The sequence below is a fragment of the Suillus plorans genome, assembly GCF_016647745.1.
Source record: "Suillus plorans strain S12 chromosome Unknown HD556scaffold_93, whole genome shotgun sequence".
Classification (NCBI taxonomy): Eukaryota; Fungi; Basidiomycota; class Agaricomycetes; order Boletales; family Suillaceae; genus Suillus; species Suillus plorans.
In genome coordinates, this window is record NW_024537477.1 from 19,640 (window position 1) to 35,450 (window position 15,811).

General features: G+C 47.7%; 4 protein-coding genes across 4 annotated transcripts; all 4 read right to left on the reverse strand.

Annotated features, from left to right (window-relative positions):
• Positions 1-2,676: 2,676 nt before the first annotated feature.
• Positions 2,677-3,000, reverse strand: HD556DRAFT_1415572 (uncharacterized protein; the record flags this gene model as incomplete). The annotated part of the gene is made up of 2 exons (XM_041304314.1): positions 2,677-2,840; positions 2,910-3,000. The coding sequence occupies 2 exons, from the start codon at positions 2,998-3,000 to the stop codon at positions 2,677-2,679; spliced, it is 255 nt and encodes an 84-aa protein (XP_041153815.1).
• Positions 2,830-4,018, reverse strand: HD556DRAFT_1055706 (uncharacterized protein). Its single transcript, XM_041296029.1, has 4 exons — positions 3,306-4,018; positions 2,991-3,251; positions 2,897-2,939; positions 2,830-2,840 (listed from the first exon to the last, which is right to left on the reverse strand). The coding sequence occupies exon 1, from the start codon at positions 3,724-3,726 to the stop codon at positions 3,313-3,315; it is 414 nt and encodes a 137-aa protein (XP_041153816.1). The 5' UTR covers positions 3,727-4,018; the 3' UTR covers positions 2,830-2,840; positions 2,897-2,939; positions 2,991-3,251; positions 3,306-3,312.
• On the reverse strand, positions 3,975-10,436 carry HD556DRAFT_1248347 (uncharacterized protein; the record flags this gene model as incomplete). Its single annotated transcript, XM_041298767.1, has 20 exons — positions 3,975-4,214; positions 4,267-4,311; positions 4,366-4,740; positions 4,793-5,067; positions 5,115-5,153; positions 5,183-5,296; positions 5,322-5,434; positions 5,488-5,564; positions 5,615-6,014; positions 7,037-7,109; positions 8,082-8,360; positions 8,451-8,616; positions 8,676-8,720; positions 8,776-9,182; positions 9,322-9,468; positions 9,524-9,568; positions 9,621-9,740; positions 9,798-9,886; positions 9,936-10,012; positions 10,065-10,436. 20 exons carry the CDS (start codon positions 10,434-10,436, stop codon positions 3,975-3,977), a joined length of 3,498 nt encoding a protein of 1,165 aa, XP_041153817.1.
• A 901-nt stretch (positions 10,437-11,337) lies between these two features.
• On the reverse strand, positions 11,338-13,572 carry HD556DRAFT_1055874 (uncharacterized protein). The gene is made up of 2 exons (XM_041296030.1): positions 12,932-13,572; positions 11,338-12,865 (listed from the first exon to the last, which is right to left on the reverse strand). The coding sequence occupies exons 1-2, from the start codon at positions 13,463-13,465 to the stop codon at positions 11,753-11,755; spliced, it is 1,647 nt and encodes a 548-aa protein (XP_041153818.1). The 5' UTR covers positions 13,466-13,572; the 3' UTR covers positions 11,338-11,752.
• Between the last annotated feature and the right edge of the window lie 2,239 nt (positions 13,573-15,811).

The following is a 15,811-nucleotide window of genomic DNA, read 5'->3' on the forward strand; positions in this document are numbered from 1 at the left end:
AAGAGATAGGTAATGAACAAACCGAGTTGTAGGTTGAGTTGATTGAGTATAAGGTGACGCCTTTCGTGCAGACGAATCATCGTTGGCGTTGGCGAGTGCTAGAAAGTTGACTTGATGTTTTGAACCGCCGCTGTACATGAGAAGCAGATTTGCACCTGACGGGGTTTTCCAGGTCTTGTCATTATGTTGAGCGCGGAAATTGAAAGTTCGCGTATACATACCGGATCTTCACAGTTTCCGCTACAGCTTTCTTATCGCACCGCTCTTGTGATCCGAGTCCCCATGTCTTCTCTACAGGTCCCCGTTCTAGAAGCTCAAATTGGAACTCTTCCTCTATTTCAAGCACTCCGTTATGGTGGACTGACAAAATACATGGAAGGCTTTGTTTTCAAATACCCCGTGCAAGTGCACGTTTGTTAGAGACGGGAACAGAGGAGTTGAAACGTGATGGAACGCTAGGAAACAGTAAAGTGAATCAACGACTATACCTTTGCTACGTTGGAGCTTACATTTTGTCAAAGTTCTTGTCACTGTCGTTCTTACTATATACGATATACTCGTCGATCGCGTGGGGTTCAGTTCAAGTCTACGGTGTATCCTGAATGGTGCGTGTCCTTTTTTGTCGTGTTTTAATTCTTCTTGACGTTTTCTTTCCTCCCTTTTTCCACCCAAAAAGGTTCACCCACCGCATCGCCCCCCTGGGTGCATTACATCTTCATCCAAACTGACTACTCTGACCTGTACGAGGCGTTCCTCCTCATTTGCGGACTCGAGCGGGCACGGTGTACATGAAGACCTTGCAAAGAAGATTGCGAGGGCCAGGGAGTAGGATTTGGGGTTTTGGAGGAGGGAGGATATGGTCGCTTATCTGTATACGTGAGTAAGTTACAGTGTGTGCGCACGAAGGGTTGCGTTGCGTTGAATATCGGATTCCATCTCGCGCGCGATGTTGATTTGTTTTATCCTTACTCTTCCAGGTCATTCGAGTATGCAAGAGCTATGGGCTCATGTCAGAATTCGCTTAATTTCGAATCGGAGTTATAGGATTTGGATTTGAACCTGCATGAGCCTCTTTTCAGATTCGGAACAACTCGGTTGATCGTTGGAGAGACTTCCATAACAAGCATGACTCGCACGTCTCGAATAACAGACACACCACACCACACACGCTCATACTTCGTACATGCCACGCGTGTTATCATACCTCTGACGTATCCCTGTACCGCATACACCACGCACGCTCCTTACTGCACCTCACGTTGTGGAAAGCTCCCGCCACGCGCCGCATGCACTCGGGCTGCGCGTTTATTCTATGTACGCATATCTTATACTTCTTTATGAGATGTGTTTCGTCGCTGCGCAGGGTCACTGCAAGTTCAAATGGTGAAGCGATGACCGACAGATTGGGTTATGCTAGCACGTTTCACACCTGCAGGTTCTACTAAAGTTTCTGCTATCTGATAGCAATAACAAATTCTGCCACATAGACCAGAATCGTGTCCATCAGTATGTGACAGCTGGCCGTCCTCCTATAGTGTTTTCATCCTGAGAGATATCATCCGAGACCACCCTCAGAATATTCCATATCACTTCGCACAGAAAATGCGTTTCTCCCTCCTCGCCGTTGTCGTTGCTTTAACAGTATCCATGTCTGTCAGTGCATGTTTGACCCAGGGTCAACGTTGCAATAACACTGCCGAGTGTTGCATTAACCTTGACTTGTTTTGTTGCGAAAATGGCGTGAGTCGGAGCAGGTCGCTGTGCAACCAGAATTCAACCACATGACTCACCTGCGCGCCTTAGAGAGGTTACCACTGCGAGTACGTAGAGTTAGTTGAAAATTAAGCCGGCAGCCCGAGCGGCACCTTGCGACAGTGAGTCGTGTTTCTACTTTCGCTTTTGGTATCATGATTGATGGTGCAATTCCTAGTTCGCCGATCAATACAGTTGTTTTTAGACAAATTTTCGTACTGCTCAAGTAACGTAGAAGTTTGAATTTCTCTGAAAATGATTGGCTGTGCCTAGTTTTGCTTGTGGTCCACTAACCTTGAGTTTGAAAGGTTGTCGAGAGTTCGAATGTTGCTGATGACTCGAATCTCGATACACCTAGTCACTTGTTGTGCAGCATTCATGTAGCTCGAGGACGGACAGTTACAGAGCGGTCGACCTGCGTTGCTGCAGCATCTACATCTGTAACATTCTCGAAGACTGTGTTGGACAAGATCAAACATTGAGCGGATAGCTATACTAGAGCAGGACGGTGTTCATTTGCATTCACCTTCGGTGAAGGGCGTAGCTATTTTGCCGCGGTCGTGACGCGGCGCTGACGAGCCTTTTAAAATCACTGGCCTTTCGATCAGCAACGAGAGTATACAATACTGATGTGACGCCACAGTCGATATGATTGAGCTGGCCACTACAAAGGCACGATGCATTGAGTTGTCCCATGATACCAGCCCTGCGTGTGTGTGGACGTGGGACCACGTCACGTCTGATTCTGTTAGGATAAAAGGAGACACTGTTAGAATGACTTATTATGACAGATCGAGAATATACCTCAGTCACACGGACAGTTGAAGTGCTGACGCACATGGTACTTCGGGTGCAGCATGTGGTAGCTGAGATGCGGCATAGGTAAGCGTGGACATTGACGTGGTACAGAGACGGTGAAGATCCTCAGGAAAACTTGTCGTGGTATGCGTGGTGCTTGACCCAGCCTAAACGAGGCTTGACATGGCATGGTTGGGGCTTAACATGGTAGTGCAGAGTATAGAGGGTGAATCGAACTTGACAAGACGAGGTCGAGGCTTGATGCGATGAGACAACACTTGACACTGCATCTGAAAACCAACATTAGATTAATGAATTAGAGGTGATACAACAATACAGGACTAACGCAAGATGCACACCAGTAGTACGGACACAGAGGACACTGAGCACTGTAAATTTGGTGAGAAGTGAATACGGCACTCTAGGGCCTGTACACTGGCAGACACTCATAGTATGTTGATCATGAACGAAGATACAAAGTGTTCGGAATTCGGTTCGAGTGACATATGATGTTGTTTGAACATGACCTCAGACTGGCACGGCAGATTCAGAAGTAAATGTGCCGTAAAGGCATGCATGTGAAGTTCGTGTGAATTCATGGTCTGGATCGAATCATCTTCATTTGAGCTACAGCCTGTTGAAGGTCTTGGAGCAGGTCCGGATTTCCGGATATGCACACTATAGCCATAACCCCGCGAACACTACCTCAATTCCAAGTTTCAGCTCATCATCGCCACTAGCGCAGAAGAACTCACACACGCATCAATAAACAAGCCATCCCTCTGCTGCCTTCAGAACCGAGTCCCATCCACCAGGCCCATTCTCCCACAACTGCACGCTCTCTACCTCGTCCTTGCCCAGCTTAAACTCGTTGTAGAGGTGTGGAAACATGCCCTCCCCTCCGCGCGGACCGCACACCTCTGCCTTTATATCTTCCCACTTGATATTCTCATCGACAGGGTCGTATGGGATGCGGAGTATGTAAACTTGGGCGTGGTCTTTGAAGAACCATTTGAGTGTGTTTGGGACCTGGTGTGCGGTGGAGAGGTGGATGAAGCCATCCGTCTGGTCAAGGTCGCTCACGGGAAGCCGTTCAGGAAGGGGATCAGGTGGGGCTGCTGATGTTGGAATGAGCTTGTAAATGTAGGTTGGTTTGGCATCTGATGGTGTGGCCATGGTGTTTGGAGAGATTAGGAAGTTGAGCTCGATTGTGGGCGAATTCAGATTGTAGTGACAATATTAATCCAAACAGCTTATCGATGGGATGGACCAAAATTATACACGAGCACATTGGAACTTGGGAGATAATCTGGTAGCCACATGGACAGTCACACAGTAAACGGTGTCAGTAGTCGTTACAACATATACGTAGCTCGTAAAAGGTATTATATCGTGCGACGTGAATCCTCGAATATCTTCAAGGCTCACACCATGTCTTTTCCCGTCTTTCCCCTTCTCTTATACATGATCTTCCATAAAGTAAGAATTGGCCACACTGCACGTCTCATGAATGGAGCATTGTGGTCATGGAATGAGCTATACGTCTGAAGCGTGACGACGATGTAAATTGTGAAGAGCGTGAGCGAAACAGTGACCTCGACGTAGTGGCCGAGCGTCTGTAGAGATCCTGAATTGAACTCTACGACGTTCATTCCGAACACAGACTGAGAGTATATGGGGTCAGATGGGTTTCGTACTAAAAGCCTCCGCGCTTACAGCTAAGAAGCTTGCCGGCAGGAAGACCATCGTGAGGTACGAGATCTAAAAGTTTGTTGTTGTCCGGTAAGTCACTTTAGTTTCAGAAAAGGAAAGTACCTGTTTCATAGCTGCCGAGTCCCTGACCGTCGCCTCTGTCAGTTTTCGCGTTTGTCTACTGTCGTCGATATTAACAGTCGCGAAAGCAAGGTCCATCACATTCTTCAGTCGGTTTCCCAGCATCGCACGTCGCCTTTCTAGACGATCTATTTCGCTGAGTAGATTCTCGGACTCCCTCTCCATAAGTTTCTTCGACTCTTTGCGCTCTTCATGGGAGAAGTTACTAGAGTCCATGGCCGGATTGTGGGTCTTCGCGATAAATTGTACTGATACCTCAAAGTTATGAAGCAGTGATTGATACTGCAAGAGATGCGCTTGGAGGATATGAAGCTCGCGCGTGAGCTCCAGATTATTCGTTTGGAGTACTCTTGACTCCTGAATGTTCTTTAGTAACACACCACTTATACTCTGCTCAAGGATGACACACCAGTTCACTAAGATGTTTGTACAGCAGCTCAAAGGACTCATCCCATGCATATAATGCATACCACAAAATCGCGAGGAAGAGGAAAGTCGGGTCCTTTGACTTGTCGAATAGTTTTTGCCAGTACACACTACCCCCCACGAGCTGCATGAGCGAGTGGAGGCGCTTCGCGGATGTCCGGCACCACGTAGACTCAGGATGGTAGGAGATGACGGTGTTTGTCTTTACGCCGCGGACCATGTGAATCGCGAGGAGGTCGATGAAAAGCATGTTGCCATCTAGGAAGGACGTTGGAATGTGAATATAAGGACTCTTATGCACATACCACTCATAGGGAAAGGAGCCTGGGTGTTGATCTGAGCATCTGCTGAATGTGAATAGGATGACTACGACAGATGATGGGTCGCTTACTCCTGGAGTGCAATGGTTGTGATAGATATTGAGAGGTGGATGCTGATTGAGAATTTTTGCGCAGCGTTCGTACAAATGGCAGGGTAATAGTGATGTCTATCGCACAACATCAGCATGGAACGCAAAATGGAAGATTTGAACTTGCGATCTCCTTTGTTATGGACAGGCGCTTCCTGGTATCGTGAGGGTATCCAATTTATGGAAGACGTGAAAAAAAATGGTTCGATGTTGTATCTGTGTATGAGGAGCCTCAGAGCAAGTAGATAAGTGAAAAAAACACCACATACCTAGTGCCCAGCATGCGCAAGACTGACGGGGTTAAGTCGTCTACAAATATCGATCGCACTCGGATATCGTCTGGACGCTACAAACCGTCTTACGCCCTGACTAGCATACGAGGGTGGTGAGACTCACTTCCCCCTGTAATATATCCCAAAACCCATCCTCATGTTCATGGTCAGGTCCCACTACTGTAATATTACCCTTTCCTCCGATATCTGAGCTTGCAAAACTCCCGTTGTTGCGCACATCCATCCAGTAAACGGTGCTAGTCTTATTCACCTGACACTTCTCGATCATCTTGCTACGGCCTACTTGGTCTGGTGTCCAATTCCCGAACTGGTTTTGGGGGTACCCCCGCCAGGATGAATCAATGGCAGTCGTAGAGGCCGTAGAATCTACTTCAAAGTCCATCCATGGCCATGGTCCCGATGGTGCCGCATGTCGATATCTGTGGAGAGACGGTATCAGTCGACAATACGAGGAAAGTAAGAGGACAGAATTTACGGTGGTGCGGGTACCGCCGGTGGCATGGCTATATTACCATCCTTGAGGTTTTGAAGAGCAACGTCCGAGTCGTCATGGCGCACTCTAAAGGCGGCGGCCAGTGTTCGAGTCATGATGTCCTAGCGGATGGAACTAGTTCATGCAGGAATTGTCGTGAGGAAGGGGGATGTTGAATATATATGGTAGACATGCATGGGCGCCCAGGGACGCTGCGTTCGTTCTCGACTTGGCCATTGTACGCTGACCAGGATAGACGCCTTGATGTAAATTTATATATGTTGCCTTTTTCGACCAATATTGAAACGAATTCTACGCCCACGTCAAATGGCACATATCATTGCTGAATCGTTTAGATCAGTGCCCGCATACTATACAAGAGGTTCGGCTCGATTAAACTCCGTGAGACCCTGGGATGCGCTGGCATGATGGCATGAGGCATGTAAGGGACGTCCGAGGTTATCCGAGGGCATGCGCTAGTAATAGGTCTAACCAAAAAAAAGGGTTCAAAATTGAAAGTGGTATTAGAGTAAAACTCGGTCTATTCTGATAATTCAAGTCAAGCAAACTGAGCTCGAGGGTAGATCTTGAAAGACTTTGGTTAGAACGAATGTTGCAAAGCCAGACTCGGAAAAGACCTCAATTTGATTGTGTAATTACACCCCGGCCGGCAACGCAAGCAAGTCACGGCATTGATTAGGTCGGGGTCAGCCAGTGCCACTATCATTCCATCATGATGTGTATCCACGGATGCATTTGCATCTGGGTAGACAACATGGGAATGTACTGTGACTCTCATCCAGTAGCAATTCAGACGACTAAAGCTTATAAGCGCTAAATCACAGTGACACTAGTGGGTCCTCTGCTGCCAACTTTTTACAGTCTGATCTATCTCAAGATTGAATCACTAGATATCCGAGTCTCCCTCAAGCCTGGGCCAGGTTTATGGCAGTCTTTGCCTGTATCATACATGTACGGCCTTGGATCCCAACAAGCGACATGCTCAAGTGAACGAAGGACTGCCAAGAGCGCCAAGATGGCCTGCTCGGATACCAGTTACCCGTTCGACCTCGTGTGATAAGGCCTCTAATTGGTCCCCGAGTCAGCCCAGTGGGAGTTGTTTCTACTACGTGATGGTGGGTCTGCAGTGAGAGAATGGGTGCGTTTGTCACAGTGATCTAAGAATAAATATTCAATGATATGATCGTAACACAGATGGCCCTCGCAGCTATAGGTCTCTTGACATGCTTTACGTGTCTTTGAACGCGCTCCAGTCCGACGTAGTGACTACGTGCACGCTTGACGGACATGCTCGAAGTTCCAAGAACTCACCGGCCCGCTGAGGACGGAGCTTTCGCGCTCCTCCTATGTGTCCAGAGATGATCACAGTATCACATCTTCCATGTTCTCTGGTAACGGGTGCGCACCGACGTGATCCGAGTGTATCTCCACTCATGCTTATACCGGACAGACTCGTAACCAATCTGGACTACGTTTTGAGATGTTATGACCACTCGTCATAAGCCAGGCTGGTCGCAAGCCCATCATAGGGAACCAATCCGGACCTTTGGAGGTCACGACGAAATCAATCAAATTAAACGCTGGAGTAGTGCTAGGTGTCTCGACTATGTTGTGGTATGTGTTGTGTCTACTCTCGCATGCTGTGCTCTCTACGTTCTTAAGCCTTCGGAATCGCCCTTGGGAAGCTCTCTGCTTCTCCTCGGCTCTGGGACCCCCTACTCCAACGCTCGTGAGGCAATCGGAAAGATGGTGCATACTGCAAAATACATTTTCCCCTTTAAATCCGCAATGCGAGTGAGGTTACCACGATACAAATCTAACTGCCTAAACTGAATCCAGTGGATGTCTCATCATTTCAATTTCTACACCACGTCGTGGAAGTTGAAGAAACGCTACGATCGCGACGGGGTCGCTGTACATGTCCATAACTACAACATATGGGCGTTAGAATCCTCTCTACCCTCTGTAAAGTTCGACAGACGCCGTGAGGCGCGAATTACCTTTACTACACTACGAGTCTGTCCGAGGCGAGCAACGCTGTTGGCAAAGACAAGTTACACGTGGGAGGGCGTCTGACGGGGCTTACCTGCCTCCTGTTCCATTGAATCCTGACGAGTACCACATTGGGCTGAGAATCTATCATGAGGGTATAATATAATAAGATGGGTAATGTATCCTAGTGGACCTGTGCTCCGTAGATAATAAATACATTGTATTGTAATTAGCTTGGTTTTGTATGAAGGAGACACGACGGGAGTGGTGCGGTCACAACGTCGAATATAGTAAGATATCATGCATGCAGATGCATACGCATCTCCAAACCATTCTATGCCCCATATCATCTGTGCGCCATCATCTCAAACAATATCCTGAAAATTCTTTAGTGAGTTCTGTCTCCATTTGCCATCGAACCGCTTGAAGATATAAAATATTGGCCACATAACACGCTGCACCAAAGTGCTATCATCGGAGATAAAAGGACTGTGCGAATGACAGGCCACCACGAGCCAAGAAGTACCGATTGTGAGCGCTAATGCCGTCGCAATGTAATGAACGAGCGACTCCTGTCCTTGCTGCCCGGTAATCTCATTGACATTCATTCCGAACACGGTCTAGCGAAGCACAATGATCATTAGCACTTCGATATCACTCTCGCATACTTGACACATACTGCAATGAAGGAAGCTGGAAGGAATATCATCGTGAGGTAGGAGATCTAAACGGACACTTCTTGAGAACTATAATGATGAATACAATGATGAAACACAAACCTGTTTCATCGCAGCTGAATCTCGGACGGTGACCTCCGTCAGTTCCCTCATATGCTTACTGTCCCCCATATTGACAATCGCAAACGCCAGTTCCATCACGTTCTTCAGCCTACTGATCTGCATCAATCGCCTGCTCTCCAATCTCGCAATCTCGGAGAGTAGATTCCCACACTCCCTTTCCATGAGATTCATGGAGTCCTCACGTTCGCTATCGGAGTGCATAGAGGGATTCGGGGTCTTCTGAAGGAACTCGACGGATTTCTGAAAGTCTTGGAGAAGCGACTGATGGTTTAGGAGGTGTGCTTGTATGATATGAAGTTCACGAGTCAGATCGATCTTATTAGTCAACAACACTTGAGATTCCTGAATGGCTTTGATAAGAAACCAAAAGAATAAGCCTTGGTTTTCTGCGACGCACCAGCCAATTGATATGAGTGTAGAGCGCATCAAATGCCTGGTCCCATGAATAGAGAGGATACCACAAGATAGCTAGCAACAAAAACGTGGGGTCCTTGGATTGGGTGAAGATTTTCTGCCAATATACACTCTGTCCCGCACGGTAGACAATGGAGTGTAGCCGCTTTGCAGGAGGACGACGGTAACTAGAGCGTGGATGATATGATATGATCGTGCTCGATTCCTCGGATCGTACCATATGTATCGCGAGGAGGTCGGGGAGAACAATGTTGCCACCTACGTAACTCAGCTATCGATCTAGACAAAGATGAGGATTTTGACCAGGACTTACCTCTGAGAGCGAGTGGTGCTTGAGTATCAATGACTTGAGGTTCGTCTTGAAGAAGTACTTAGCTGGGGTGATTGCAGAAAGAGCGAAAACGACTTACCCGTCGATATGTACTGTAAGGGTATAGATCTCAATGAACTCGGTGTTTCAGCTGTTGGTGTTGATGGTCGAGTGACTGGATTTTGCATCGTCCGCATGAATTGGAGCGTAATCGTGATATCTGCATTAGAATGGTAAAGACTCCTTAAACCATCAAACTGGAGAGCCAAATACGCACGATCACCCTTGCCCGACCGAACCTCCTCTTGGTAATGCGAGGGTATCCAATTTACGGATGAAGTAAAGAAGAATGGTTCAATATTATACCTATAATTCTTGTCAGTCAAACAAGTGACCGAGCGACGAAACCATTTACCTTGTTCCAAGCATCCGCAGCACAGTCGAGGAAATATTATCTACGAACAATGCACGAACACGGATGTTCGCAGGTCGCTATAGAAGAGGCGTCAATCATCGTACACACCTGGAAAAGAGCGCAACTCACAGGCGTCTGCAATAGCACCCAAAACTCATTTATACGTTCAGGTGCTATTGTACTTGTTTGGTCTTGTCCTTCCTCATCCAAAATCGTAAAAGCCCCGTTCGTTAGGACATCCAACCAGTGCGCCGAGCACTTTCCAAGCTCCGGAGAGTTGCTAAGCATCCTGCTGCGCTTCACTTGATCTGGCTTCCAATTTCCAAAGAGAGCCTCAGGGTATCCGCGCCATGACTCGCCCGCTGTGCCGGGTGAGGTTGGTGTATTGCCATAATTGAGCGTAATGTCTGAGTCAGTGTCAAAGTCCACCCACGGCCAGGGTCCCGATGGTGCTGCATGCCGGTGGCTAGAAATGATTGAGGTAGCTGGATATGTAGGCATGGAGGTCACTCACATAGGTGTAGGAATGGCAGGAGGCATGGTCCTATCGCTCGAGTTGCCGTGCAGACTCGGAGTACTGTGAAGACCAGTAGAAAACATCACGGAAGCTCTATGGTTATTAGTCCTCGACATCTTTACCCCGTATAAGATGTGCTGCAGGAGTAAGGGAATCACGAATTCATTCCATCTTAGCAGACTAGATATACTGGCGACCGGCAATCAACGTCAACCCAGGAAGGATCTTTCAGCTACAGACTCAGACCCACAGCCAGCATATGAAATCAGAACCTGCGCAACGCTGTGACTCGGACAGATTCCTGTCCAGATTTACGTTCGCATTCATAAGGCTGTACTGCAGATGACCTACCATAAACGAAAGCGGATGAACACAGCAGGAGGAATTAGTGCCACTAATACTGTCAACTAATGTTAGTGACATCACCTAGAACTCCAACTGAAAGGAAATACCATCTTCCTGTTACACCGTATATGGCCTAACTACACGCCCAGTAGACTAAGATTCGCCGGAAGGATCGGTATCGACAACGTACCTTATGTCAATGAATAAACAATAGATTGCGATTGTTCAGCTGCAGTGTCCTTAGAATGAAAGTTTGTGGCGCACTTCGGTGTAATAAATATACATAAAAGCACTGCCAAGTAGTGTTAGTCATGTCACCAAATTCGCCTAGAACTTCAACTAGAATGAATCACCATCTTCCTGCTACACCGTTGGACTGGCGCGGCTGGCCATGTGCCTGCCTCTGGCAGACGGAAGCTGGTGTGGCCTCGACCTAAACGCCCGAGGGCTCTACCCTTGCTGACTAAGCTACGCAAATGGTGGCAAACACCCACCTGTGCCACCGCTGGATCCGAGGAGGTGCCCCACTCCGGGCCACCCCACTCCACCGTATATGGCCTAACTACAGGCCCAGTAGACCAAGATTCGCCGGAAGGATCGATCATGGATAGTGTCGTCAACGTACCTTATGTCAATGGATAAATAATAGATTACGATTGTCCAGCAGTGTCCTTCGAATGTCTGTAGCGCACTTCGGAGTAATAAATATACATAAAGCGATGCGTCAACGTGCACGCCATCAGAAGACGACTACCGAGTAAGGAAAATAAATACCACAAGACATTTGAGTATTCTGATAGCTCATCTGGCTATTTATAATGCTGTTGCAAGTCCTTGTTCACAGCATTTGTGTGGCGTGCAGCGTGCCCACTTACCCCTGCCACGCGGAGCGCAGTCGTAGGACTTAGGGGCTTGCTGTACAATGTACAGTGTCTGGTCCTTCCGGAAAACACTTCTAGTATAAAACAGCCATCTCTGCACAGACTACTGAAAGTCCGACAACCGTCATCACCACTAACGGAAGCGCATTCCAGTATGCAAACGTCGCCTGGCTTACGATGATGCCCTTTTGTTTGAGGATGCCTCTCCATAGAAGCCCTGCGAGGCTTGCGCTGAAGGTGAACGATACAGCACCGATATTACTCGCGACAGCAAGGGCAATAGCAGCTGCGCGGAAGGTCTGATCGGATAACATAGGAGATGCCGCATTCACGACCTTGGTGAGAAGAATCGTTGCACCAATGTTTGTCCCGGAGACATTGCACAGGATGACTCCCAGAACACCGATCAACCAGATGGTGCGGTACATATCTCCGTGAGTGGCTCGTAGTAGCCATGTCGCAAAGACGTCTATCCAACCCTGGTGCGAAAGGGCTTCAATCAAGATAAACTGCGCGAAGGCAAATGGAACGAGGGCGAAAGGGAGCCTCGGGAGCGCGGTGAAAAAGGTAGGAAAGTGGGCATGCAGGCGTTTGTGTAGCGCAATGCCCTTGGAGCGCCACGAGGCGATAGAGGTCTTGGATAAAGGTTGAGGGGACCTGTTGATAAAGGTGCGATTGGAATCGGGATCAGAGTTCACCTTGTCTGCCGTGGGTAGTGGTGGGGCGGACTGGCGATGCCGACTCTTGTTATCTGATATTGTCTGCGCGTCTTGCAGCATGACATCGTCTAGCTGCATTGCATTTTCCTCCGGCCCTTTCTGCCCGCGCCCAAGCATCGGCAGCTGTCGAACAAAGCGGTAGTGATCCCAGGCAATATCGTAGATAAATTTGGCCACAGCAAAAGGCAAGCTGATCTTCCACACGTCAATTCCGAAGAAGCTGACAACCAAGCACAGGATGAGAGCCGAGGCAAGCATGAAACTACCGACACAGGCACCGATCGGATCCAGAAGGACCGAACGGGCGTCAAGGTCAGCAGCGTGGTTCAACTTGCGAGGGACGTATTTTTTACTGTGGTATTGACCGCCAAGAGCCAAGAAGCAGAAAACGCTGCATGCAATAAATGGGAGGATTGTGTACGCTGTGAAAGCAGCATTGTTCACATTGAAACCTTCGCAGATCACCACCTAAGATTATCGATTCAGGAATGTCAAATTTAAAATCGAGTTCAACGACACGAAATCAAGACCCACATTGGTGGGATTCCCGACAAACAACACCATGCTCGCTGTGTTCGCTGCCGCAAACTCGGACATGAGCCATGAGATATGATTGAGCTCGGCGACTTTTGTATAATAAATCAGGAACGCGGTTCCAGAGAGGATGACCGGGTCATTTCCCAGCAGGATGGACAGCAAGGTAAGCATGATGTAGAAGTAGGTATAGAGTTTCCAGCCGTTTGAGCCACCCTTGTTGCTAACCCAGAACGCTGCAGACTGAAGGATACCGGTGATGTCGAGGGTGATAGCCATGTAGGCAAGGGAGAAAAAGAGGATGAGAATGTTGTAGGGTTTAACACCGTCTGTACCAACGATGCCGTCGCGAATGACTGTTGGGTCGAGACATTGTGCCGCCCATAGAATCGCGATTGCGATGATTGGGGCGGTTGTTAAATTTATTGGGATACGGGGTATTCGTCGAGGGGTGGGTATAGAGACTGGGTATATCACGAACCCAATTGATATGATGAAAACCACCAAAGTGGCCACAGAATAACCAGTAATCATGAGATATGGTGGACGTTATAAGCGGGTCCGGTTGTGGGTTGACTGTGAGTCGGACGGAAAAGTATATAAGTTGAATTCGGACTCCATACGTTTCCACAATATACCGTAAAATTTTGTCTATATATAGATATTAGTTCTTATCGAAATTCCAGAAGTCAAGGAACCCGCTGCGATACGCCGGCCATGACTTATGTCTAACACCTTATTCGAAACTTGCCTGAGCATGGGGTCATAATTACCAACGTGTACTCACACAGTCGCACTGGTTTAACACTGCACTATCCTCCAAAGTAATTACCGTCGGCGCAGTCTAGTCTGCTACTCGCCGCATTCCCGTATCGCATGCATGCGAATAGACACAATCTTGGGAATAACCCTGAACCGCTCAACCTGGTTACCGAACCAACCTGCAGGTATGCTCGCTTGACATACGATAACACACCAAACGTGACTAACCGGCAACTTGCTTGCACTCACCTTATCATTTTGGGTTTACACAATAGGTAAAACCTGTCATCGTCACCATCGAGAAGTCGGCTAACATGTTCGCTGGGATCATTCCAGTCAATTACCTACTTAATATACTACGACTAATAAGGGCGTCTGTCGTCAGTGTGGTGCTAACTTCTTGCAGCTCGATTTCGAAGAACGTCTTTTCACCCTTATGACATCATCTTATTGTCAACTCGCAGCCGCAACTGGACTGAGAACTCCTTAATTTTCTTCTAGGTTTCGCCTCGAATGAAAAGCGTGGTTATTCATGCGTATGAATGACGCCATTGGATGATTAAAGTGTGGTCACATGAAAGACTGCCTTTGATACTGGACATCTTGTTGCCCTAGCTGACTAGGGCCAATGGGCTTAGTGGAGATCGACGTTTTGGAGTCAGAGAAGGTGACCGAGGTCAGATAGATTGGCAACTGGCACAAGCACCTGTGAATGTCTTCCTCCTAAGTATTTGTTTTGACAACTCTGACAAGTGGATGTTTGGCGACAAATTCCATTTTACCTCCATCAGAGTCCATCTTGTGAAGTAATGAATACGGTCATCCGCTCCAGGACATGCAGTGCTACAGCAGGTACGTCAGCCGGGCCAGTCATAAGTTAGCAGACTATAAATGATTTTACTAATTGGCTGACTACGCCACCAGGTCCGGGGAATTACATAAACGAATCATATGGTGGACGAAATAGTATACCCGGCGTGAGCTCGTACCTCAGTGTAACTGCTACTTATTGCCGTACAACAAGCAGGAGAATATCATGCCTAAGCCATCCAGTTATGTAAGTGATTCCATTGAACCGCTATCCGAGTCAGGTAGTAATTTGCTCCTAAAGTGAATCGCAATCCTTGTTTCGACTTGCGACGTTTCTTCAAGTAGGTGTTTCCGCCAATTGTTTTGAAACACACTCGGTCGTCCCTGCACGCTGCTTCTATTTATCCACGAGTATTTTCTAATCTCTTGATAAGTGCTGAACAGTATAAGTATCCGTATTCATGCGATCACTGCGCAAGCGTATACTGACGGCCCGGTGGTTCCTAGATAGTAGGTTACCATATGATACGGTACGTGTTTCTTGCAGAAGAAGATATCACTGCACGTTGACATTTCTGCCTTGCTGTAGATGGCCGATGCTATTCTTATCATTGAATGTGCTGTCAATGACCTGTCAGATGATGCAGTGTCATCCGACGTGGCTCCCCGCAAATCCAGACCGCTATTTTCTCACTCGACTAGCTTATTTTCGCAGGCGTCACAAACAGCAATACGAATTTTCGGTTGCGTATTTATCCTCTTGAATGGTGTTTGTTCTTGATTATGTACAACAGGTTGCGAATTGATGAATCGCCCACCCTGAGTGTGCCCTGCCATGGCCATGATGATCTCGAGAGGAGACTAAGTATTAGAGAAACTCAACTCGCGTATGTCGGTTATCGTGGTTACCTATGATCTGAATCATGTGAGTGCGAACTGTGTAGCGAACATTGTCGATATCTAACGAAGCATCCTTGTACTCCGGTATTATCTGGATGGTACAAACGGGACGATCTCGCCATGAGAGCAGTTTTGGCTTCGGTGCCTTGATTGCATCTAGTATCTTCAAGGCATGCAGTGGTCAAGCTGCATGGAGGCGAGAACTTGAAACAATATTCCTGCTATTGACCAAAACTGGACGATCTGTAAGTGGTTATTTTACATCGAGGGCAGTATTACCACCTTCATCGTGATTTGTATGATGTTCATACCCGCCTCGCAATATCAGATGGCTCACTCCGGAGGAAAGAGTGCTTACCATCTCAAAGATGGTCATGGTAAGGTTGAACAAAAAGTCGATCATGCAAG